Source organism: Centroberyx gerrardi, chromosome 22, assembly GCF_048128805.1.
Source record: "Centroberyx gerrardi isolate f3 chromosome 22, fCenGer3.hap1.cur.20231027, whole genome shotgun sequence".
NCBI classification, from domain to species: Eukaryota; Metazoa; Chordata; class Actinopteri; order Beryciformes; family Berycidae; genus Centroberyx; species Centroberyx gerrardi.
In genome coordinates, this window is record NC_136018.1 from 6,086,782 (window position 1) to 6,113,474 (window position 26,693).

A 26,693-nucleotide genomic window follows, 5' to 3' on the forward strand; every position below is an offset into this window, starting at 1 on the left:
TACTCCCAATGGCTTAACTGGTATATTTACTCAATTTGCAGAGCTGGCTAGAACATAGCAAGATATATTACATTTGCGGTTAACACTTGAAAAGGTTATTTCCATACTGGGAAGACCAATGTAGAGATGGGTAAAGGTTAAAATGTATTTAAAACTCTGGCATAATTGGGGGAAAATGTGTAAAAAAAATTTTTTTTAAAAATGAGTGACAATGACACAATCCCAAAATTCAGTCAGAGCAAAGGCTTCATGAGGCTGTGTCGACCAATCACAATGTTGCTTGATGTTGGAGGCGGGGCAGGGCAGGGGCAGGTGGGGATAGACACGGTCAGTCCTCGCTGTGGACTTAAGGTCTTATGGACACCGATCGAGCTAAGCTCCTTCACGGAGGCGTTAACAGAAAGAGAAACACCATGCCCTTTCATGCAGTCTTAAAATGGACGTGTCATTTTCAACACACGCATGTCTAGTTTGGGAAAACACATAGCTATTTGCATTACTTGCTGAAATTGAGGGACAAATTGTAGAAACCTTTTCTACCAATGTGACACACCTCCAAAATAATTACACAGGAGCCAGATGAAGGCAAAAAGCCAAAGCAGAAAAAAATAAACGTTCACTCAGTTTTTTTTATTTTATGTTATTTGTTTTGTTTTTTCAGTGAGCAGATATTCCTCTCTTTTTCCAGTCTCAGACTACATCAGTTAAGATACTGTCTGGAGCTCAAGGGAATACAGTAGCTTTTGATAGGAAATCGAGAGAGAAGAGAGCTGTAGGCGAGTGAGAAACAGGCAGAATCAGTCTGGACTTCCTCGTGACTTTGTGAATTCAGTTGCTGAACGTCTAAAAGATCAGCTGGTTGGGTCATAACAAACCATCACAACACACATCGCTGCATGATTAAGGCAAAAATTATATGTCCAATTATTTTGCTAGATATTTTGATCATTATTATTATTATCTCGATGATGTGAGGAACAAAATATTTTCTTATATCAACATCTTGAATATTTTCAATGGGGGCGGGCTCTCTAAGCGAGGTGAAATGTTTCAATATTGCCAGTCCACCAATATTCTATGGTTATTTAACACTAACACTGAGCTATACAACAATATGAAATTTTGCGTAATTGGGATTTTCACACCACACAGAATGATCACTTGGATCAGTCTGATGCCCATAACTTTGACTCAGCAATGATTGTTTGTGCTGGAATATGGCACACGTGTGAGCTTATGTGTCGGTGTAAGAGAGAGAGAGATAGAGAGAGAGAGAGAGAGAGAGAGAGAGAGAGAGAGAGAGAGGAGAGAAAGCTGTCAGTGGCACTGCAAGCCCAGATTGAGGGCCAGATGGCTTCACTAGCAAACTCAACTGAGTGCCACTCGCTCATGTGGAAGGGAAGTGGGGGAGGAGTGTGTGTGTTTGTGTTTGTGTGTGTGTCATGGAAGAGAAGGGGGTGGTGGTGGGGGGCTGAGCAAGAGCAACTGATTAAGCATCAAATCTGTTTCTAATCTGGTGGCAGGAGAGTGGATGATGTCTATTAGGGCCAGAGAGCGAGAGATGAGTCTGTTCATGGCACCCACGCACAATTATGCCACAGTGACAAGAAACACACACACACACACACACATGCATGCAAACACACACACACATCAACACACTCAGAGCTTTGACTGGCTGGTGGACTTGGGTTCCAAGGTGAAGGGTTAAAGGTCAAGGGTTATGTGTGAGTAGCACAAGACAAGACACTTGGCCTTAATGGAGACTTGGAGAGGTGAAGCCAGTGTCTCTTTTATATTGTTATGTTGCACTGACTCTGACCAGGTGCGTGGGTGTCTTTCTGAGTCTGCAGTCTCAGCAAACGACGGCTTTATTTCAGAAGTCTATTTCTGCTACTGCTAGGCCAACTTGGCGTAAAGAGGAACGTCTGCGTGTCATAAATCTACAACAGGCTCAAAACCACAAAAGCGGTTTTTATATTATGCCTGGTTTCAGTTTTGAAGATTCATCGGGTCTATCCTGAACATCAAAGAGCCAGGGTGTTTTGTTTTTTTTTTACATTCTAGCTATAAATGTATCCTCCCAGAAAGAGTTGAGTATTACATCACAGTAAAGAGCTTCCCGCCTTTAACCTGCTTGCTTGTCTGGCCAAGGAAAAGGGCAATGACAGCAGGGGATTTGAAGGCAGAGAGGAAAGTGACCTTGGCCACAGTGGAGAAGCGCTTGGGGTCTAGAGCAATGGAGCAGGTTGTTCACATCTTAGCATGGTGCAGAGGTTGAAACGTCTTCGGAGTCGGCTTTGTCTGGCCAACGGGTAGCAGTAAGAGGAGAGGGGGTTGGTGACAGGGCAAGGAGTCATGATTAAACGGCTAACCGGGAGAAAGCATAAGCAGACACGCAGAGAGAAAGTAGCAGGGAGTGAGCTAAAGCCAGAGCTCACTGCTGTCTTATTTAACCACCGTGACATAAATTGGTGGTAAAAATAAAGGCGAGTATTTGGACAACAGTGCGTGTGACATCATGATGGATGTACAGTTGAGTGCAGGACAGCTTGGCAGATGGACAGTCACAGACAACTTTAAGCTAGCAACCATCAAGCCATGCCCACTGTCTACCCTATAGATACTACCACTCTAATCCTTTTACGGGAGCCCCGATCAGCTGCTAAACTAAGCAAACCTTACTCAGCCAATCCCATTGACAGGAATATTCCCACATGGTGTCAAGAACAGCGACAGGACTCTCTCTCTCCTTGCTCTGCTGTCCTAAGCTGTCACGTCGGTGTTTAAACTGAATTGGCTGCAACAGAACCTAAGTAGGTGGTGAGCTTGATACCAGGAGGCTATTGGGTCTCAGAGGGGAATATTTCAAGTGAGGGAGGGAAATATTTCCAGTGAGGACGGTCCGCTCTAAGCTTTGCCCTGGCTCTTTCCCCATGTAAACTGGCAAGCCCCTCCCTTGTTCTCTCTTCTTCGCCCTTTCCTTTCTCTTGTCCCTCTGTCTCGCTCTGCTTGCCAAGCGGGCACCATGGGAGAGCTGCAGCGCTCCAGGTCGTGCCACATTTTGGGAGAATCCAAATCATACTCACAACAGGGGGGAGGGGGGGCGCAGAAAGACTAAACCATGCCGCCGGGGGTGAGATCTGAAGGAGAACTGAGGACTATGTTATATCCCAATCCTCACAAAGTGTGAAAGACTATCCCAGAACTCAGAGGAGTTTCCTGTAGCGTGGGTGTGCTGTGGGTGTGTTGCGACCTCGACCCAGGGAGTGCGCCCTGTGAATATTGAACCGACAGGCCAGCGCTGAGAATGAGGCGACGTCAGCCCCTGTAATCTGAGACCTCAACAGTGAGGGGGGGGGGGGAGAGGTGAAGAGGGGAGAGAGGAAGGGGGAATTAGTACTACGGTATCCAGGTAACGCTCATAAACACTGTCAAAGCAAGACTGAACACAGGGAGAATCAAAGCATGAGATTGTATAATCGAATGCTGACAAAGACCAGCTATTGTGCCTTTTGAATAACTGAAGGGATGAAATTACTCTATATGTCCATGTGCATGCATGCGTGTGTGTGTGTGTGTGTGTGTGTGTGTGGGGATTGTTCTACCTATCTTGCAAGAAAGCAGGTGAACGTTACACCTGCCAACAGATCCTTCGCAGTATGACCTAGCACTTAACTGGTGGTCTTTTCTCAATCTGGGTTTATTTTCCTCATGAAGAGGCTCAGTTCTCTCCTCCTCCTCCTCCTCCTCCTTCACCTCCTCTTTCCCAGCATTATATGGGGTGAGTGGGGTGCTAACCAAACTGGTCTTGGTGCTTCCATGATGCCTGATTCCTAACCAGCTGATCAACGGCGAGTTAGGCTGACACCGACTGAGCTAGGAGATTCCACACACATTTTTTCTTCAGGCCCACACTTCCAAGATCAACTCATTCTGCACTCACTAAACTCAATATTACAGTCATTAAATCCATTTGAGCAAAAAAAAATAACAAAGCATTTATAGTATAAATGTCCTGGAGCAGCATGCTGTTGTGCGGATCAACTTTTTACTGATATATTTCTCTATCTTGCACCAGCACTAAGGTGAATGTGCACATAGCCTCATGTTATTTAGTACAAAAAAAATAACAAAGCAAGTTTCAGGTCTTACTAAACTGCAATGTACCCCTTCATCGCTCCTGTTCTGTATTGCACGTCTTGCGATGACGTTCTCCAAAAGCACACAGTGCTCTTTTCAAAACACTCGGAGCATGCAGTGTGACGATGGAAAATATTAGCTAGTAAAACACTGGAAAAGTGAGGGCCTTTAGAAATGCATGCGCTGAAAACGGCAGGGCCAGTGTGCGCAAGCTGTCCAGCTCAGGTCTCGGAGGAGGGTGACGCAATACAGGAGGGGAGGGGGAGGCTGAGAGGGGAGAGGAGAGGGGGCACAAATATGTTGACTATTACGAGCCTGGGCCCCCTCCTCCTCCTCCTCCACGTCCGCGGCGGTCCCACCCAACGCTGAGGCCCATCTGGAGTGCCTCGTGACCCAGCTGATTAAAAGCAGTTGGGGCCTTCGGTGAGATACGGCCAGTGGAATGTTGTGACTGTGGAAAGGCCCAGAATAAGTGTGTGTAAGAGGTGTGTGTGTGTGTGTGTGTGTGTGTGTGTGTGTGTGTGTGTGTGCATTGCAATGAATTTCTAGGATGTGTATGTGATACTCTGCATGTATGTGCATGCTGCTGTGTGTGTGTGTGTGTGTGTGTGTGTGTGTGTGTCGGATTACGTGTGTGCATGCAGCCACATGTCCATTAGTGCCAGTCGTCAGCGATCAATCAAATGTGAGAAGACAAAGCCCTGAGCTCGTTTGATGGATGCCCCCGTTGGGACTGATGAGACGGCTGGATGGGTGCTTCTCTGCACCTGAATCACAGCTCTGTATCCCACTGCTCCCTGACCCCATTAGCCCCTACACAAACACACACGCACAGACACACACACACACTCGCATATAGATCCTAGTACTGAAGATTATAGCCGTCAACCTCCACACTAACCACAACCAGTGGAAACCAAATGTCTCCTCCACTTAGGCTAAAATTTCTCTTTCTGGCTCCATTTCTGTCGTCTGTCTTTCTTCCTTTCTGTCTTTGTCAATCTCTCTCCTTCCCTCCCTACCCATCTGCACTCCATCCACACCAAACCTGGCAACCTGGCTCGCCGCAGTTGCACCCTCCAAACCAGAAGGTATTTTACTAGGCGCACCCGTCGAGCGGCATCACCCACGTCCACCGGAGGTCCAAATGGGAACCAGGCTGAGAACCTCAACGCTGCTGATGGAGCATGATACAAGAGCCCACGGTTGATCTTTACTGCTCACATCCCAATAGGGGATCCTCCGTGCGGTTAATGTTTAGCTTAACATGTGTTTTACTGCTTAATTGAATAATGAAGCGATGAGAGAGGGAGAAAAACCACATGACCGAGGACTGCGCCACAAGGCTGCCAGAAGAGGATTGTGTGGTGAAAGCCGAATTCTTTGGTTTGGAAGCGGCGTTTTTATAAGCACTGTGGCTGCATGTCTGTCAGCAACACTTTCATCATCTTTCGTACATGTCAAAACATAAATTCCGCAAAAAGAAAGTTAAAAAAATGCCCCCCACCAACTCAATCCATCAAAGTGATCACAAAGGCAATTGTGTTAGGTGCAGCACCACGTTATGTAATTGAATCCATGCATCGTAATTTAGTTTAGGTAATATAAGCCAATTCAAGCCATGTTAACTGGCAGTTTCACTAATGGAGCCTTTTCGCAGTCCATCTGGCTGCCTGTTTGTTTCCCGTAAGCATTGGGATGTTTGGCTGCTCTGCATGGCAGTGTCTGTTTTTTCTCTCCCTTGTGTACACTCTATTTTTTGAATTACATATGACTGTGGGTACAACAGAATCATAGCATATGTCTACATAGAAACTAACCTAAAAATACTGATTAAGTTGCAGGTGCGTGTGTGTTTATCCTTTTTCACACAAACTCAAACACGCACACACACAAAAATCCAAAGTACAAGACTTTCTGAGGCATTTTTTTCCAGTTATGGAAACACCTCTCATACAGAAAGTGACTGAACGTTTTGGGCAATTTGTCTCTCTGCTGCAGAGAGAAACATAGCTGAGGAGAATATGAATATGAGCTAGCCTGGACGGGAAGCACCAACGAGGCTACACCCCTGTCACCGTACCTCAGCTGACCCTCCACAGGAAGAAGAGGAACTGTCCAATTCACTTTACACCCTGCAAACACGCATTCCACTTGCTGGGTTTCCTAATGATTAGAGAGACCATCCCGTAACGGAAATAGCACAGGTTTGATCCCCACAGCAGCCAATGTGTATCCTGGAGCCAAACACCAAACCGAAACCAAACTTAAAGTTGCTCTGAAAAGAAATACCTAAAATGTAAGTAAGGCCAATAATAATATCACACAAAAACACAATTAAGCATACACAAACATAGGTCGGCGTGAAGTCGAAACACGTGCAAGTGCATATGCAGAAACAAAACAGCATACAGAGAAGCCATTTGGCAGATGGGTCGGAGACTGTGAATGTGGACACGGAGCAGAACTGAACACAGCAGGTCTCCAGGCCGTGATGACCACACCCCGGCCCAGCTGGAAAGAATAAAAACCTCCTGCTCCTCCTCTCTTCCTCTCTCTCTCCATCCCCTGTCCCTCATTGCTGCCCCTTCTCACTGCACCTCATAGCATTTTATGCCTTCCTCCTTGACTTTGACATCTTTCTCTGTATCTTTCTGTCTCTCTCTCCATCTCTTTCTTCCTCTCTTTCTGTCTCTCCCTCTCCCTTCCCATCCTCAACCCTATTCCTTGTGTCTGCCTCTATCAGTTTTCTACTCGTCCTTGGGCCCCCATACACCAGGGAAGGAGGGTCCACTGCATTCTCCGTCGCCACAGTAAACACTCAGTCAACTAGTGAGCCATTCTCTCTGGCATGCACGCACTGGCCCCTTTAAAAAATAAAAAGCCAAACGAAAACAGCAAGAGAGCAGGCAGGGGGAAACAGATGGATGTCATTTGGTTTATAAAGACAGACAATGGGAATGAAATACATTCCTGGGGCAGACGGAGAGGTGCATATACATTAAAAACAAAATTGAGGATTTGGCACCGTCTTCCAGTGACCTCTCATTTGACACTGTCAAGTTGGTTTTGCTTGCAATTCATCACTGTTGATTAAGTAAATCAGGGCTGAGCCTATCTCTGTCACGCTGTCAGAGGACCATAGGTGCGGAGGTGCTCTGAATGCTAATGCAGTGTCGTCTCATCAGCATCAGAACAAAGCGGTGTGTGAGCTGCCGACCAATACAGAACAGAGGGCATCATTATCGCCGTCTCCTCCTGTGCAGTCGGTGCTGCTTCGCTTTGTGCCCCAGCCAATCATGTGCTCTGGCACTGAACAGACAGCCAATTAACGCCTCCTTTACTAGGATGCCTCAAGGGTGTGTGAGGAAAACAGGAAAATATACCCGGCTGTCACCCCCTCCCACTTACATATCTTTTTTTTTTTTAAGACCCTCACGATTTAATGAAAGACCTAAAATGACAGGAGAAGGACGTGATGGTATTCAGTTTTCATTATTGCTCAGATTTCAGATTTCATAAACCAAACTCAAAAACAAACTGTATCAAAAACTGTCTCAGGTAAATGAGACAGTTTAGGACAAGCTTTTTATTCTGTTGATAGCAGAATATATAGACCAGGTGACCGACACACACCAGTGATCTATGGATTCTCTGCCAGCGCTCTGTCGGGGGATTTTTCATTTCCTCCCCACCCACCGACCATCTTGCATGACGTAACCGCACATAGTAGGTGAGAGAGTTTGGGTGCACCGTGCACCAGAGCGGCGGTTCTGGCATTCAAAAGACGAGAATACAAACACACACACATACAAAATCTCCATAGCAACCTTCTCCTCTTCCAGTATGCCTGCGATATTTACAACCGTACGCTCACTCTCAAGTGCTGGAGGGGAGGGGTTGGGCAAAGGACGATGTGTAAACACTGTTGTACCGGGAAAAAAGCACCTTCCAACGAACACACACAAACACACACACACATTTGAGCACACACATACAGCTCCACCCACCGGCGAGGCTCCTCCCAGCCCTGTCTGCATTGCACCAAAGAGAGCTGCATCTTTTCGAGGGGAGCTTTTCATCATCCGGACAGGAAGACTCAGCAGCATCCAGCTACTTCTTATTCACATCCTGCGCTGCCATCTTTCTCTCTTGCTCTCTCTCTCTCTGTCCCTCTCTCTCGTTCAAAGCTTTCAACACAGTGCACATTCTTTCTACTCAGCCTTTTTATGGCTTGGGAGAACAGCACACATGGAAGATAATTAAAAAAATGTCTTTATTCTCCTCCTTTAAAGCCATGTCTGTTACATTCAAGGAACATGGTTTTGCTGAGCTAAGCCACTGGAGACCAGCAGCACTGTCATCCTAGCTCGTTTCCTTTCATTTTTCTATACAGGCTAGCCTATACAAACAGCAGCAGTGTATGTTGACTACAGCGCTTTGCAGATATGTTGAAGGGATTATGTGTGTGTGAGGAGTGGGGGGGGGGGGGGGCTGTGGCTGTATGAGGTGAATCAGCATTCTGTTCACGTGCCTTTTCACTACAAACACAGCTGAGCTGCTGAGGACTACAGTACAGCTCAAATTTATTGTCACAGGCAGGTTTGCTGGGTCTGCAGTCAAGAAAACACCATAGTCTGTAGTAGAGTCAGTGTATAAAATGACAATGACACTGCCATAGTAGCCCCAGCAAGTATATCTTACATTTCCTGGTATTGATGTATCAAATCTGACCTATTTTTGTTGGCTAGTACAAAATACAAACTGATGCATCAAGGGCATTCTACACATTTTTTTTTCCATTCAGGCAATTTCTTCTCCCTATGTTTAGTTTTTTATCATTTGTAGGTACACATTAACTAAACCTAAACCTAAGCCTCCAATAAGCACAGACTTCTCCCTGAAACATAAGCCTGTCAAAACGCTTAGAGGTAGAACTGAGGGGTTCAGGTATCTCAAGCTAATCTGTGTCACAGCGCTTAAAAACTGCACCCTGTGTGTAAACATTAACCTGTCTCAGTGGGAGGTATCACTTCACAGTTTTATGCCTGGGTACTTCCTAACTCACCGAGACTACATGCTTTCAACACTGCAGCACAGACCCACTGCATCAAACCTCCCCAGTGAAGTAAGGAGGGGGTTTGATGCAGTGGGTCTCGGTTTCCAGCCTTTCAATCAGGACCATGTAAAATAAGTTCTCAAGACAGCCAATCCCTTAAATTGATTGATTTTGTGTCCGAGAGCAGCGTATAGGGAGTGGGGCAGTGTGACCATCAAGGTTAAGCCCTCTTGAAGGCAAGTGTGGCGGACAGCAATCAAAAAGATGAGCTTGTCTCCAATTATTGACATGCTCAAGTGCCAAACATAACAGTTCAACAAAGTACAATGTCCATGACTAAAATAACATGGATAAAGCAGAGAGAACAGATTGAATCTTCTATTTCTTTGCGTTAGAGTAAAAAAAGGAAATATCTGCCACATAGGCACATGTGCTGGCCCGAGGCTGAAAAAAGTTTTGATGTCAGCTTGGGACTGATTTGGAAGTTTTATGACTCTCCTTCCCTCCCTTTTTCCCGCCTCGCTCACTTCCCCTAGGCTTCTTTCATATGCTAATGGGCGGGCAATTGTACGGGCCAGCAGCCTGGAATTCCTCTCCACAAAGGAGGAATGGAGATGGAAAGAGAGAGGAGAGAGAGAGAGAGTGAGAGAGGGGGGGAGAGAGGAGAGGACGGCACTGGGCTGATGCACATCAGAGGCCCAAATCGGTGTCCAAAGAGGGGCTAGCTACAAGATGTTGGCTGTTTTGGTGGGTAAACCAACACGCAGAGGGTAAGCGGCCCTGGAGTGGCTTTCTGTTCTCCGCTAGTGAAAACAATACGACTTTCATCATCTCTTAGTCAAGCAAAACCTCTTCCATTATATCATTTTCACTCCCTTCATTCCTTGCTTCGCTCTCGTCATGCCTCTTGTCTCCTGGGCCTCCAGCAATGAAGGGCACAGGACGGCCCCCCCTACTGTGGAGGGTGTGGTCCATGGCTACAGGGTTGCCAGTTGGGGTAGCTAGCAAGATACCACTGAAGAAGCCCACCCCCACCATTTAAAGCTCTGGGCCAGAGGCATCCAGACAAAGAGAGAGGACCCAGGCCTGAACACCCCCCACCCCTGACACACACACACACACACATACACACACACACCACCCTTACATCCAGCCAGCCACCTAGCCAGCCCTTCAGAGACAGAGAGCAGGTGGGCCAATTAGAGTCCCCAGGGTCCCCCCCCCCCAGATGCAGTATAATTGGTTTCCTCATCTATGAATTATTAATCCTGGTTCTTCTTTGAGGGGTTTGACAGAGCAGGGTCATGACAGTGTGCCCTCTGACACACAAACTCTCCTGTTTAACCCCCCAGTGCCATGTTAAAACTCCTCACAACAAGGTGGGGAGAGTCAGATACATCCATGTGCACACATTGACAAGCCTGGGCGAATTGATGCTATACAAAGCTTGTGTTAGTTTAAAGGATCTCTCTCTGTATTTTGCACTTTTTAAGAATTTGGTATGAGTATCCAAAGATGCCCAGAGAAGATAAAATAAGTAAATCTTTAATGAGTGCTACTGTACATGAGAATGTTGGACTTGGAGACAAAAAAAACAACAAAAAAAAGCAAATACTTAATGAGAAGCCAACATGATATTAATAGAGCTGCACCCTCGGTGTTGGTGGCGGAGGTGTTGTTGATTCCCTGGTGTGTGGAGTGAAAGGAGAAGGGCTTCTCTCTCTCTGTGTGTCTCACCAGGTGCTTGTCTGTAAATATTTCATGAGGCCTCAGTGCTGTGCTACTGGCACACAAAGGCTGTTTTCAGAGGCTCGGACAGCAGAGGCTCCCTGGAAACAGAGGCCTATCAGTTCGGCTTGGGACGCAAACAATTTTCAGCACTGCTAAAATTAAATTAGGGGAAGGGGCAAGCCAGGGAGCAGCACTGCTGCATTGCTCGACACGGCACGGCTTCTTTACTCCTCACATCAGGCATTCCATGGCAAAATGAAAAAGGGGAGAGAAAAAAATGTGTGAAACAATGAGCTGTCTGTTTGAGTTTCCAGTGAAAAAAGCCGAAACCGCATGTCGGAGATATGAGGGTTAGTTAGGGTGCCAAGTTGACTTCTGAGCATATAGAGACAAATGCGTACATACAAGATAGCACCACAAAGAGCACTGTATGACAGAGAGAATGTCTACATTCACATGCTTGCATGCACACACACAAACGTCATCCTCTGAACATAGAAAGGCTCTGAACTCTTTGCACCCTTGTACTTAACATCCCATATTAAAAGAGCACAGCTTCTGCACACGTAGCCACTGGACTTAACCCGCCAGCCAACCTGCACATCTGTAATTTGTGTCTGAGTCTGAGTCTTCTCTTTCTTGAGAAAATACAACGTCACTTGTTAAGATGGATTTTTTTTTGCAGTATAGTGGTGAGCCACCTGAGGCTGTATGAGGCACTCATGCAGGAGCAGGGACACTCAGAGGTCAGCATGCCAAGCGCACCACAGTCTCCAGTTCCACACTGCACTAGTGAATGAACGCTGGCTATAAATACCCAAGATGTCAGGGATGCCTTTCCTGGAAAACTCCAGAGAGCAAGAGGGGACAGAGAGGAAGGCAAGCTTGACAAAAGGGTGATGAAAATCTACAGGTAGAAAACAACTGCATTGATACATATGAACCTGCTGTAGATCCAGGTCCAACAAGAACTCTTTTTATGCACGCATTGCAATATCGCCACTTTATTAGTAGCCCTATACAAGGGCCTGGTGTTTAGAGAGACTGCCCTGTAATCAGAACGTCACAGGTTTGATCACCCATAGCCAATGTGTCCATCAACAGACCTGTCAAAGTGTCCTTGGGTAAGACACCGAATCTCTGCTTGCTCAATCAGTCTTGTAAGTCACCCAGGATAATAATAATGGCATTAGGTTAATGCCTAAGATTTAAATGCATTTGATCATTTTTTTAAATGCTGAAAAATAAAGGGTAAAAACCGACCTGATTGTTCCAGGCGCAGTACAGATCACAGATCAGGCTCCAGTTGTTGTTGATCATACAGTCGAGAACTTTAAGATGAGCCATTATGCGTTGCCCTGAGGAAATGCCAGCTGCCCAGCAACCTGCCCCTCAGCTGTGTATACCAAACCCTGCGGTGCCCGGTGGCACCCTGCTGGCAGTGACACTCCTCGGTGCCACCTTGACACAGAGGATGGTGCGAGGGGGGGAGGGAATCATCAGCAGAAGGCAAAAGGTGCGTCTCTGTGCCCATCTGTGAGCCCACCGGGGATCCTGTCAGCTGTGGCCATCGCCCGCTCCACGCTTCATTAACAATATGTTAATAATACGTAGTGCACAAAAACTCAGGGAATTAGCTGCACCAGCCCCAAAAATATCCTTCCTGTGAGAGGGTAGCAGCAGACAAAACAGTTATCAGCAGTCCTGAGCATACGAGTCCACCTGGTTGTCGAAGTGCAGGAGAGCCATCGCCATGGTTACCTGGCAGGATGACCTGTGGAAGACGAGACTGCAAGACGATGGAGCAGATTTCCACTTTTTCTCTTCATCTCTGCCTTTCTATTTTGGGCCCCCACCCTCCCTCTCTCTCTTTCTTGCTTTCTCTCTGTGTGTTTGGGACGCTCGCCCCAGCTGGCTGTGCCTCCCTGTGCTCGTCTCTGCAGTGGTACCAGGCTGAGGCAGGCTGAGAATCGGAGCAGCGGCGGGTCGCTCTAAATCACAAGCGCATCAGGCCACAATGCAGGACAGGACAGATTCCCCATCAGATTTCCACTGATGATTCAAACTCAAGTCCTCTCTTTCTGACTCTTCCTGATGCAATCGAGGTGAGGGAAAGTAAGGATCATAGCCACACCAACCTCCCTCCGCTGTCTCGTATCAAAGTTAAAATACATCTAAGGGTTGTAGCACCTCAAGAGGATTATCTGTGTGGTCCAGTGAAAGCTGCAGAGAAGAGGTCTATGCACGCTCTGTGTCTGCCTTCGCCGCTACCTCCAAACCTGAGTGACTCTGCACTTTGCCGGCAATGCGGGACTCTCTCCAGCCCGAGTTATTTATTTCATTACTCGGCAGAAATCTTCACTCTACTTTGCAGGAGGAAGATTCCCTGAGTAAGGCAAGACGAGTGCCGCAGCCCCCACCACCGCAGAGCGATGAACCACATCGTAAGTCGTCTCTCTTGGGTAAATTAACATCCAGTTTTAAAGACTTCCCCTGTAATCTCCACCTTGCCACAGGATCTCTAAGGAAGTCAAGTCTTTGAGAGAGGAAAATATGCCGGAAATGCATTTTAGCATGAGAGGAGACAGAATTAGGAGGCTACTGGATGCCAGTAAATAGCTGTCTGGGTTTGTTTATGTTCCTTCCACCCTTTGATGTTGTATGACGTCCAGATGGTTGTGATTGTGACATTAGCTGCTAGCCAGCTTCATCACCGAGATGCTCTGAGCTCGCTTCAAATGAGCAACACCAATTAAGAGCAGAGGAATAGCCCGAGGTGGAGTTTAGGGTATTCATAAATTTTTAATAACGCCTACGTGTCACTCCAGTCTTGGCCTTGTATCGGTCTCTCTCTCTCTCTCTCTCTGAGTCTCTCTCTCAATTAAAGGGACCCACAGGATGTCAACTGACCACTGCTCAATGCCCAGTGTGAATAGGGAACGGCTAAAACCAACACACACTGTAACTCTAGCAACTCAGTAACAGTAATACACTGCCGCAGACTACTAGCAACAAGTAGGCAGGAGCTTTGAAGCCTTGACAGTTTGCTTTCACTTGAAAATGCTGAACTCATGCGAGAGATTGTTGTCTGTAAAGCGACACTGCTCTCATACAGGAACACATGAGACAAGTGGATTGGTAGTAAGATGATACAGTCTTTTGTGCAGTCAAACTTCTGTATCCGTAGTAAACAGAGTTAAAAAAAATAAGAGGAGTGAGGCGGAGTGAGTGATAACGCAGACACAAGGCTCTGAGTTGGGTCAGGGGGCTACACACACACTGGGGTCAGACAGGTCAGCCAAGTCCCACAGGCCACACTCAGTGACCAGACATGGCAACCCTGGGCCCCATACCTCACTGTATCAACAGACCAGAGGGGAGGATCACTCGCTGCTCTCCTTTGCTTGGCCAGCCATAATTCTTCAACTGCCTAGTGTCCCCCATTATCAACACACAACCTCTATGCCTGTCTAACTTTGAAGGCCAGATCCCCAGTGGCTATAATTCACTAAAATAGGTGCTTATTCTCAAATATGTAAGTTCAAAAACAAGCATAATGTCAGGGCTGTAGTCAAGACCACCTCTGTGTGCATGACAAACCAAAGACCGTCATGTTTCAAATCAGAGTGAGGACCAAGAGCAAAGAGCAATCGAATCCAAGTCTGAAATTCTTTGCATTGGTCGCAAGCAAAAAACACATGACGCAACACAAAAAACATCTGAGACAAGACCAAGACAAATGATCAGCCTGAGACCCAAAACTCTCAAAATGTAGTCGCAGTCCAAACAAGACTACTTTATGCACAACTCACTAAAACGCAGCCTTCCTCGCAGATACCAGCCGAGATCTCTGAAATGGATTTCTCTGGGCGAAATGAAATAAATGAAAGCCCCTGTTGTGCCAAATTATGCTTAAAATAAAACACGACAAATGCTTAAGGAGTCAAGGGGATTAATACAGGCAAATCTTCTGCAGAGATCCACAATGGTTACATACTGTTCCCAAAGTATCTAGGCCAGGGACGAATCAGAACAAATATATGAAGGGCTCAGTTCCAAAATGATGGATTTTGAATTTTAAAAAAAAACATTACCTGAATATTATCATTAAATGTCTAAAATATTCATGACCCATTGTGTAAGAGGGAACCTACTATCTTTTAAAAAAGTGCCATAATTAGGCTAGTTTTAACCAATTTTGAAAGTGTAGGCATCACTTTTTTCCAAGTGGTGGTTATCTCATTTAGGAACAAAACATTTTCAAATGTTGAATTAATAAAATACAGCAGTCTGTGAACAGCAAACATCAAACTGCAACATGTGTATGAGCTGTAGGTGCACAAACTCCGCCTTCACAAGCCAGGAATAGACCAGTAAAGAGTAAAAGCATGAGCCCAACTCCCCCACCCTGCCACCAATATAATCCAATCAATTGTGAGTTATGGATCTCGTGGCGCTCTCTGGACACACGGACACACACACACACGCACACAGAATCGATGCCACACGCCCTCCTGTTCAAAACAACATAGACAACGCATGCGTGTTTCAAGGCTGACGAGGTTACCTCATCTCACTGACAGAAAATAGATGAGAATGTCAGGCAGAGAGATACGATTCCATGAAAGCCAAGTTGGGACCTGAAGCTTATACAGACAGCTGACAGACTCGTTAGGTTATCAAATATGTAGTAGAGGGAGAATTTTAAAGGGCTTTAGATGACAGCCTTACAATGGGTGCAGGTAGGAGCCCGGTGTCTTGCGTGGGTGTTGATGAAACATGTTGGCTGTTGCTGGTATTGAACCTGTGACTTTCTAGTTAGTGTGGGGAAGAGGAAATTCCAGCAAGACCTGACGAAGGCCGCTGACGAACGCCACAAGCCGAAACCCGTTGGTTTTACGAATAAATCTTTGTTCTCTGTACTACAACTGTTGCAGGAATTTCCTATTTCCCATCGTTAGGCTACCTGTCCATTCCAAACACCTTGTTAGTGGGTGTTGCGCGAGAATACCTTCTTGTTATTGGACAGCCTCTCGAACACTAGAAAAGCCAAACTGTGGTCAATTGACAGCTGTTTTAAATTGTAGAATTGAAATACCTCAGCTTTCAAAATGTGCCTCTATGACTATTCCTAGACCCAATTCCTGCACAAACCAGTGTTTTAAGATTTAAGAGGAAACAGTAGTTATAATTATATATATTCACCCTTTTCAACTGACAGCTTGTTGGCCTTCTCCTAGTACACACTGCAGGGCCACATGTCTGAGAGGGCTGTGGTCCATTCAGAGATATTATCCTACACAGCCAGAGGCCATTTGCAGTATGTCCAATTCTGAATTCGAGTAGCTTCCACAGCCAATCGGAGAGAGAGGGTGGCTCTGCCATTCAGTGGCTCCTCTGCCATCCATTCATGAAATCATTCCTTCATCAGGGTGCCCTTGTTCATTTCCACTGCTGACAGGAAATAATGTGGTTTCCTGCCAAGACCTCAAAGCCCACACTAACACCGGGGGTCAAGATATGCCCTGATAACACCCGGTTACATAAGGCTCCACTGAAAACACACATATACGCACACACACACTCACACACACATAAAACACAGTCATATGCATCTTCACATAAAGAAGAAAAGTAAAAGTGTCTCTGTGGGCTCGTTTTTGGCAGTCAAAGGAAAAAAAAACCCTCATACAGGAAATGGCTGATAGAAAGTTGTGGGCAATTTCCGCCTATTAGGCTTGTGGTCTGAGATCTACGCCCTGCAGTGTCACTGCTCAGGATGGAGACCAGATTAAGAGAAGGATGGGCAAATTTCACATGGCTGCCATCTTTAAATTCATTATCTAACAGCCGTTACATAGTCTATTACATAATCTGTGACTTAGGAAACCTCTAGGATGAAAAAAATGAGAGGATAAAGGAGTGGAAATAATGCCTTGAGAAAAATGAGCTATGTAGATAAACTGGGTACTTCATGCGCTTCACACACACCCCACCCCACCCCCCCACCCCCAAACATCAGTGCCAGTGTGTGTCACGTCTCGGGAGCCGAAGATAGAGGCGGATAGGGAGCAAGTGGCGACGGAGACGCCTTGGGCATGTGTAATGGATACCGCCTCAGCCTCACTGAGCATTAGACTGGTTCTGTTCTGCCTGTCTGCCTGTCTCTGCCCTAACCCCCACTCCCTCCCACCCTCCTACCCCTCCCTCTCGTCCTCTTCTTCCTGCCCTCCCTTTATCTTGCAGCGGGACGGGGGCATCCAGGCAGAAGAGGCTGTGACATTGAGCCAGTTGGCAAAAAAAAAAAAAAAAAAGGGAAGAAAAAAAAGATAAGAGGAAAAAGAAACTGGGCTGGCATATTTTCCAATGGTTAATCTCTCTTCTGCCTTGACATCCCATGCCCTCTTCCCCCTCCTCTCTCCCTTCCTCCCATCCATGCATCCATCCATCAATCATCCATCCGTGCATGTGGCCAGTGGAATAATGGCGTCTAGTGTGATTGTGGCCAGTCTTTAGCAGACTGGGAGATGACATGCAGCGGAGCCATGCTGCGCGTGGACGTCACCCTTCCACCGGAGGAAAAGACAAAAATGGAGCAGAGTCAATGTGTGTTAGATAAGGGGGCCGGCCGACACGCGCACACACACACACGCACACGTTATGGGTGACCTTGAGTCCGACGCAGCACGTGTACAGATTTCCCTTTTTGTCTTTTCCAGGAAAAATAGTGACAATGGCTGGGAGGTTTGATCCCGATAAGAGATGCCAAAACACACATTCTGAATTCAGCTTGATGGTGATAACGGCGAGCTGGGAGGCAAGTCTGGCGTTTACACACCGGGGGAAACCCTTCAGAGAGGGCACTCCTGGCTATTCCCAAGACACACTCTCTCGCTCTCTTTCTGTGTGTGTGTGTGTGAGTGTATGTTCACACTCCTCGGCCTCTCTCCAGAAGCCAGGTCATGTCCAGGTCAGCGTCTTGTTTGCTGAATATGAAAGAACCTTGATGTGATCACTCCAGAAGCAGTGATGCACGAGAGACATTTGCTTTTCAAATATATGCAAATCAGAATCGTTTTGTCACTGCTTTGATTGATGACCTGCCATAGCTCTAAAAACAAAACAAAACAACAACAAAAAAACCCTGATAAATGTGTAAGGCTTTCTTTTGGAGAAACTGGAGTCTTTGTAGATTTTTTTTTTCTCAGAATGACTAAAATAAACCGTCAGAAATTTATAAAGTGAGATCATAATGAGCTTAATTGGGGCTGGGACGTGACAGTGGAAATTTGTGTCTTTAGACACAATTTGTACAGTTGGGCATGTGAGTGGAAAAAATTAAGAGACTGAGATTGGGTCTTCCTAGTTTCCACAGGAAAAAAAGTGAGCTCTCACATGGACGCTGCGCACACAGCACACACTGACCACTGTCTAGCCCATAATATCCCATTCCCCGACCCCAGAAATTACATCGTCCTGACCAACAGTCAGATATTCACTGCTAGCAGAAGCCTTTAGGGGGAAACATGCAGCGATTCCATTGCAGTGATTCCATTTTTCCCTTCCGACGCACACACAACATTCATCTTTCCACCGGTTAAATATAGCGCCACTGAAAACACGTTGGAATAGAGGACGGGTGAAAGACAAGCATGTGGATGGGGGGGGGGGGGGGGGAGTAGGGTTTGTGGATTTGGGAGGGGATATATTTAGTGCAAAGCAGAGTGCATCAACAGCACTCAAAGCACCGCCACTGGTCTCTCCATGCCCCCCCCCCCGAACAAGGGATGTGATCAATACATGTTGGAGAGAGAGAGAGAGAGAGAGAGTATAGGTACCTAGTGCTTACACCTAGAGGCATGCATTGACAACCATTATTTCACTAGGGCAGAAATAGACAACCATCCCATTCCAATAGTAAACATCAGTAGATTGTTTTGAAAAGGAGGAGCATGGATGGCGATTTGTTTTAGATCGCAACAAATGAGCTTAGAGTTTAGATGTGTAATACTGTTAACTACAATGCCATAGCAACCAAATGGCTGAGAACAAAAAAAAAAAAAGGCTGCGTATCCACGTTTGATTCGGATCCAACTTCCTGTCAGATACACAGCATTGAGGGCCTCAGCTGCTCTGCAACCCAGCTAACATCAGGGGGACAACGGGTCGAGAGAGGCAGAGAGTGTGTGTGTGTGTGTGAGAGAGAGAGAGAGAGACAGACTGTATATACGTGGGGTGTTTTTCTCTTAATGACCGGGAGCAGCTGTGCTTAAATTACCCCAGCGTGCCTACCATCACTTTGGTGGCGGTGGTGGTGGGGTGGGTGGGGGGTGGTAGAGAAGACAGGCCTTAAAATCTCCCTCATTAGGGAGGGGAGAGGAAAGGGAGGGGTGGGGGGTGGGGGAGCCCCATCCCGCCTGAGGTCTCAACTCTCATTAGACCCAAGGGGACAGCAGTTCATAAGCAGTGAAGCTTGCGAGTTAGAAAAAGATCTGTGTTTGTGTGTGTGTGTGTGTGTGTGTGTGTGTGTGTATGTGTGTGTGTGTGTGTGTGTAGCAGTAGGCATCAGGTAGATAAAAGCACCTGCCTCATTCCCACATCAGGCCCCAGGTCCTGCTGATGATCAGGCTAAAAACATCGGTACTGACACATGTGGCTACACCCTTGTATTTCCTCTTCTATTACAATAAGCGGCAAAAGTGTCTCTTCTTCAGTTCATTAACAAACCTTTTGGAAACAACACCCACAACATCGCACTTCATCCCCCTCTCTCCCCATCTTTCCTGTCTCTCTCTACTGTCAACTATCTGATAACGCAGAAATGCCAAAAAATAACCTTTAAAATGTCACTATATCTCTCAGCTGTGGGTCTCAGCTGATGACTAAAATATTCAGAAGCAAGCATGACAGTATCTAAAAATAAAGAGGGATAGGTACTGTAAGTTTGAGGAGACGTTGGGGTAGATGGAGCTCGTCATAAACTGTGACTGATGTATTATTGATGCCTCTGCTAGACAACCGGGAGTCACCTGCTGGGATGTGGTGGTTATAGTTTTACTCGACAAGGGAGAGTCAAGCGGTGGCCCGGGAAGCACTAGACTGGAAAAAGTGCTGCGAGGAAAACCACACCACAGCGGCACATCCCACCGCCAGCGCAGGGGAAAGAAAGTTTGTCCTTTTTATGAAAACTGCTCTCTCCTGTCTCCTTCAATCTCAGCAATTCTGTCTCTCCTCCTGAGATCAAATGAATGTCTCAATTAGGCAGCAGATGAAACACGAAGGGAAATAATGTGAATATTAAAACTGCCAGAAACGACCAATTTCAATGATGCAAATGTTCGGCTTAGTGGATTCTGACAAGGACGCAAAGGCTACTCCTATTTTTCATTAAGATTTGACTTTAAACAAATCGCTCACGCAGACACCTGTGCACTGCGCTCTTCCTCACTCCATCAGTCATTCCATAATACTGGTTAGGATCCCATTCCCAAAGATTTACGTCGTCCATCCTCAGCTGGTTGACTTCGTAAGAGGATTACGACACACACACACACACACACACACACACACAGCGCTATTGCCATTTTCTGATGATGGATTAATCCAAAACATGCCACCGCTGCTGCTACGCTGTTATGACATGCATCAAGCCCGGCTGGACTGTGATGATGATGGTGATGACGACGATGATGATGTAACCGTGGAAGCCATCGTGTGTAAGAGGGTTAGGGAGGATAGGGATGAGATCTTGAATGTGCCATTTATCTGAGTTTGGCATGCAGACCCACAAAAGGCCCAGTAAGATTAGTACTGCGAATAAAAAATTCTCTCCCTGCGCTGTTTGCACTTGAACGGGGAAAAAGGGAAAAATGAACCCTGTCACCCCTGATGCTGGCAGATGTGATGTGCTATGCTGTGCGCTGTAACACTTAGCTCACACTAACACTCCTTCTCTCAGCGCATAACACACTTTACGCAAGATCTTGTGCAGGATGTCACGAGTTTATGAAAGCGAGAATACCTTTCAAACAGAACTGATTAAGTTACACTTCCTAGGCAATCTGATCGTCCTCCTGAATCCTTCAAATGCACCCAGGTGACAGTAATAACACGTGAATCTGCATGCCAGATCTTTTCAATCTAATCAGATAGTATAGCTCTAATTGTGTTGAAAACAGACATGCTATAAAAATCTTGCACAATATTTGCAACGTTTCTCATCTCAAAGCTAGGATTGGTTGTTCCTGTCTGCCATGCTGCCAGTGCCAAACTGTCAAACAACACATGGTCTATTGATTTAACACGCCTGGATTACTGAGGATAGAATAGAATAGAATTGAATAGAATAGAACTGCTAGAGAATCAAAAGCCACCATGCCAGAACTGCAGCAGCATGCATCTTCACAAACAAGCACTTTGACAGATTTCATTGTGAACCATAGCACCGTCTTACCTCGCAAGATGGAGATATGGCTCTGTGTTTACTCTCTTCATGGTCCTGCGGTGAATCACTCCAACGTGTCGCCATTATTTCATTTCAAACCACAGAGAAAGAAGTCCTCTAGAGCCCCACATTGAGATGAGGGGATGAAGCCAAAACCGAGCGGTGCTGCGTCCAGCCACGGCGGTCAAAAAAAAAAAAAAAAAAAAAAAGAAAGAAAAGAAAGATCCTAATCCACACCGTCCTCCTTCTTCATGTCCGTGACTGGCTGAAATCTAAACACAAATTTACACAAGTTAGTGAAAGAAAGGGTGAAGCGACATTTCCTCACGTCCCTGTCCCATGCAGGTCATCCTAAAGGGTTGGCGCAAGAGCCAAACCCCACTAGAGGGACAACTGGGTTTCCCTCCCCATTCAAACCACGCTTTATTTTCTGATTTTTTCCTAGAATGATGAGCCTGGGCATCCAAGTGTAGCCAAATATCTGTGTACCCCTACGAAAAAGAACTATAGTAATCCTAAAATAGGATATGGATACCATAGCCTACAAATATGACAGCAAATCTATAACGTCCGAAATTCTTTAACTATAATGAGCCTGGCCATCCAAGGGTAGCCTAGCATCTGTACCATTGAGAAAGACAACTATAGTAATCTTAATAAATCCTATAGTAACTATAATAAACCTTAAAATACATTTTAAAAGGATACCACATAGTTATCACGGCAAAATTGTAACTCCATAAAAGTCCCTATAATCTCACAAGAATATTATAGTAATAAAATTGAGTAAGACACACTTGAAGGGATATTATAGTGATATTTCGTTGGGGTAGGGTGCTTTATAGCCTTCTCTACTCTCTAATTAATGGTTATTATTCACGCAGTAGTTCCAATTTAAGTGACTGACTGTTTATGTGGCTAAAAGTGAGGCTGGTCAACTATAATGGCAAGTGGATAGTGGATTTCTGGTGAGGGTTTTGAATATTGCCTTGTCCCCTTGATCAAAAATGCTTGGCGAGTGAATATACAAGTTATCATAATATTGTCTGCACACAGCAAACACTGCATACCTGTATAATAAATGCGAGACTCATGACACTTGCCTCCACAGAGGAAAAGTGCAGAAGAAGACGGTTTGAGCTTTAACGGCTGAAGAGGATTGTAGAGTAAAGCGCCACACCAGCCACCATGAACCAAGCCATACGCCAGATATAGTAGCCTAAATAGGGCAGTAAATGCCATCTTCCAACCTGACACACATAAAACGACCCATTTGGTTTGTTTTTTACTCCCTTTAAACAGAAATATCCCCCTTGAGTCGCCTACAAATGGGCGGTTGTTTACAAATGCACTATAAACGCTCTAGCTAGTATGAGGCGGACGACAGGTTGTTGCTATGTATATGAACAAGACCAACCTACCTGTTACAAATTCACGGAAAACTGTAAACTCCGTCCGAAATGACGAAAAAATACATTGTCCATATTTCTGGAAAGAGTACGGTGTTCGTTAAAAGCTTTGGTCGGTCCAAAGAGAGATAAGAAAGGGCTGTCAAGAGACTACAAAGCGAGATTCAGTCTCCTTTTTGAGCTACACTGACTGTTGGAGCTCGCTACCTGTTAGGAAAAACACACTGGAAAAACATGGTAAACGCCCCTCAGTGTGCATTTCTTCGTTAGAGCAAACCCGATAAAAATGAAACCGTTGGTGTTCATTCATTTCCTTTCATTTCAGAGGTTTAATTCCATGTTATTTTAGCAAAATTCAAACAAAAAAAGTAATGTGTATTCCTATGTGGTCCCGGTTGGCGGCGCGACAATCTGTATCTAACATTGCTGAAGCTCCGACTCTGTTGAAACCCCGCCCCTCCGCTTGCCCCCTCAGGCCGATCGTCCAATCAGATTCACCGTTTAAATTTGTATTTTTAAAGCCAGCCAATTGGACATGTTCTTACATAACATGTCCAATAAAGAATCGAAGCTGGTCAATACTGGTTGAAAAACCAGTGTAGTATTCCTATAATATTCCTATAGGAATTTATAGTCTGTCTGTGGTATTCAGTAGGGAGTTTATAGTGACATTATCATACTTTATGGTTTTTGTGCATCTCCTATGGTATCATAATAATATTACTGTATTATTCCTATATGATATCATATATTTAAAGTCTATCGTTTTCTGTGATATTTGTGTAGTATCCTTGTAAAATGTATTATAGGATTACTATAGTTCTTTTTCATAAGGGAGAGTTGAGCATTATTACCAATAAACAGGAATAAACATCCATTCACAGTAGCAAATGCTTTTAGTCTTGTGACTAAAAGCAGCAAAGAGTAAGAACGGTTGGTATAATGATGGTGTTATTACAGTGCAATGATCGGCATCCATGAAGTTTATACTGACACAGTGCACACTCTCCCATTTAAGTAAACAGAAGGCCATGGCTGATACAGTTCCCACACAGTGATTAGAGCCTTTCAGACCTTTAAAGCGAACAAATGAAATCACACATTGTAAAGGGCGAGGAAAGGCCCGGCCCAGGGCATGGGCCTACACATATGTCAGGCTCTGCAATTCTTGAAGGCCGCCTAAGTGTTCAACTGGTGAACCATATTTACCAACCCATTATCAACTGTAAGAGCAGTGTCCCCCGGTAGTTCCTTAACTTTATTACGCTGACATGTAGGGCATGGCAGCCACATGGGACTCTACAGTGCGTGAAAAAAGGCTCCACAGCTGATCCGGACAAAGACAAAGGCTGACAGTGTTCTGTTTGCAGGCCACTCCATCAGCACAATGGAAGATAGGACAATAGGACTCTTTTGACCCATTCTGTGGCGAGGTCTCCCTGGCTTCAGAGGGCAGCTATTGTCTAAAGAGCTGGTGCACCCTCATCCAGACAATGGAGAATTTAGATAGCTTGATTTAAGAGAGTTCTGCATAATGCGATGGCAAACACAAGTTTCATATTCATTTTGATGCTTTTATTGATTACACCCAACCCTCGTTATTCATGCAGCAGTATTGATTTTTTTGTAAAGCATGCTTGTGCATCAGGGATACAACTCAACTTGAGTTTTCACAGCTAAGTAACAGAGAGAAGAGAGCTGTTTTTCCTCACAAACAACTCGCAATCTGTTTCTCTCAACGGGTAAAACTCAGAAAATCACAAGCAAGCTATAAAAGTGTTTCTAGCTCTAGGTTTTACTGGTTCACCAAATAAGAGCCAACAGTGATCATTTCTGCGGCACTTATCCAAAAAACACTTAGCTCTACTTCAGTTAGTAGAACAGCATGCTCTCCTGTATGCAGCGCACTGTTACACATTGAGACAGAGGTGCAGTGCAGTGCTGTTTTGTGAATGGCAAATTTAAGAGAGAGGATTTCAGGTCAATGAATGAGTGAACCAAGCTGACTGAAGTTTTATAGTCTGTAGTTTGACTTAATAACTGGATGCACGTGCACTTTATAGGTTATGTAAGGGTGCTGTTGTGTTTTCTTGTATGCTTACTATCTTGTTTTTTGTCAGTCTTTAAATTGCTCACTGAAGCATGGGCATAACTTAACTTGAATTTAGTGCATTTCTTATCCATATCCCATCAAGCTTATTTACAGTTTCTGTTTTGCTTAAAAGATTTGTAAGTGCTGCCCTAGTCCGAATCATTGCTGATGTTCCTTTACACCAAATGTGTATTTGCAGAGTCAGAGTGACTGAAGCAGTCAGGAGGAGAGAGATTACGAGGTTTCTCGTGGCAGCAGAATGTTTGGCTGGATTAGGACATCACATGAAGCCCAAGTTCAAAGCCCAGCAGCGTTAGGATTAGGACAGGTGGAAATGACTCTGCACTGCAGCATGAGTGTGCGAAACAGATTTCCAACAGCCCTTCATGCATAAACACCCGACGAGCAAGAATTTATCAAAAACAACATTCATGTTGCAGAATTTCATTCATAAAGTAATTTTAAAAAGTGTTAGTGGACTTAAAGAGTTAAAGAGGATGAGGATCACTCTCACTACAGGTTGTGTAAGTGGATCTGGCACTGAGTTTGATGACTGGATGAAACCCAGCAGCAGTCAATCTATCAAGCCCTCTGGCCAGCCAGTCTCTAATTGGAACACAATGTACACCGGAGAGGATGTACTCTCTATTCGTGTACCAAGGCGTGTCAGTGGAGTGGGCTACAGTTTGTGGGGTTTCTCCAAACTGGGAATATGAGTATAATCTTTTTGCGTAACTAAATTCAGCTGAAATGAAATTTGCAGTTTTCATATGAGGCTTATTCATTTTTACATAGGCCTACTGTGTTTCAAAACTCAGAAAAGCCAAACACAAAGAGCACCAATTCACGTGATAGGAATAAACCCAATGCAATAATGTAGCTGTGACAGCTGAGGTGGCCTGATCTCAAAGGTAGAACAATGAAATAATGGGTTTCGGGAGTAAACATGTTTTATCTGTTGTGCCGGTAATCTGAAATCAAATCCTACTGCTCTGTTTAAACACAGGCTTCATATGTCAAACGCATGCATGTGTGGCCATTCAAAGGTACAATTCCCGTTTTGTTCCTTTTGTGCCGAGCGCAGTTTACCTGTAGCCTACTTTCTGTGGTCGGCCCCATCCTCTGTTCCCCTGACGGAGCACTACAAAGCCCCGGCATGTGAAACCTGGAAGGCTTTTTGTCCCTTCTCGCTTTCACCAAATCCCGCATCAAGGTGAGAGACAATGGCCTTCGGGTTCCCAGGGCGGCGTGGGGGGCATTAGCACCGGGATAAGTTAACCACTACCTCCAAGTGCTGATGTTTTATGATAAGGAGACATGGAGTTGCAGCCAGAGGTACAATGGGAGTCTTTGTGGCTCACGCTACATGGATAATACACAACCAAAAAGCTGTGTAATTTGTTGAGGGTGAGGTTTTTTTTCTCTCTCTCTAATCTCACTCCTCTGTGCCTCAGCATTGTGGATACGTGATGAAACCTGACTGAATGCAGGTTTCCTCTAAATGTGTTAGTAAAGGTGTTGTTTGCTCTAGCTCTCTTTCTGTTTGCAAGTCATCATCTAATCCAAACAGGGACTAATTCATCAGGACGTTTATCTGCGAGAGTGCTGGTAGCTTTGGAGGTTTTTTCTTAGATTTGGTGAAAACAAACAGTATAATTTGATTGGAAAACATAAAAGTTACTGGAGCAGGTATAAGGATGATTAAATGGGTATTATGGGACTTATTTATGTTTTAATATATCATCTTTAACTTAGTAGTGGCACGCCATTAGTCGCTGCACACTCTGCACTCTGGTGGTCTGTACATGGACCGCT

General features: G+C 45.3%; 1 protein-coding gene across 2 annotated transcripts in view; it reads right to left on the bottom strand.

Annotated features, from left to right (window-relative positions):
* arhgap21a (Rho GTPase activating protein 21a) overlaps positions 1–21,491 on the bottom strand; it is a 76,859-nt gene extending 55,368 nt beyond the window's left edge. For both annotated transcript variants that reach the window (XM_071895429.2, XM_071895428.2), the window contains exon 1: positions 21,387–21,491. In XM_071895429.2, coding sequence (XP_071751530.2) covers positions 21,387–21,461 — 75 coding nt within the window. In that variant the 5' untranslated portion in view covers positions 21,462–21,491. The remainder of the gene's footprint in view (positions 1–21,386) is intronic.
* Positions 21,492–26,693: the final 5,202 nt, after the last annotated feature.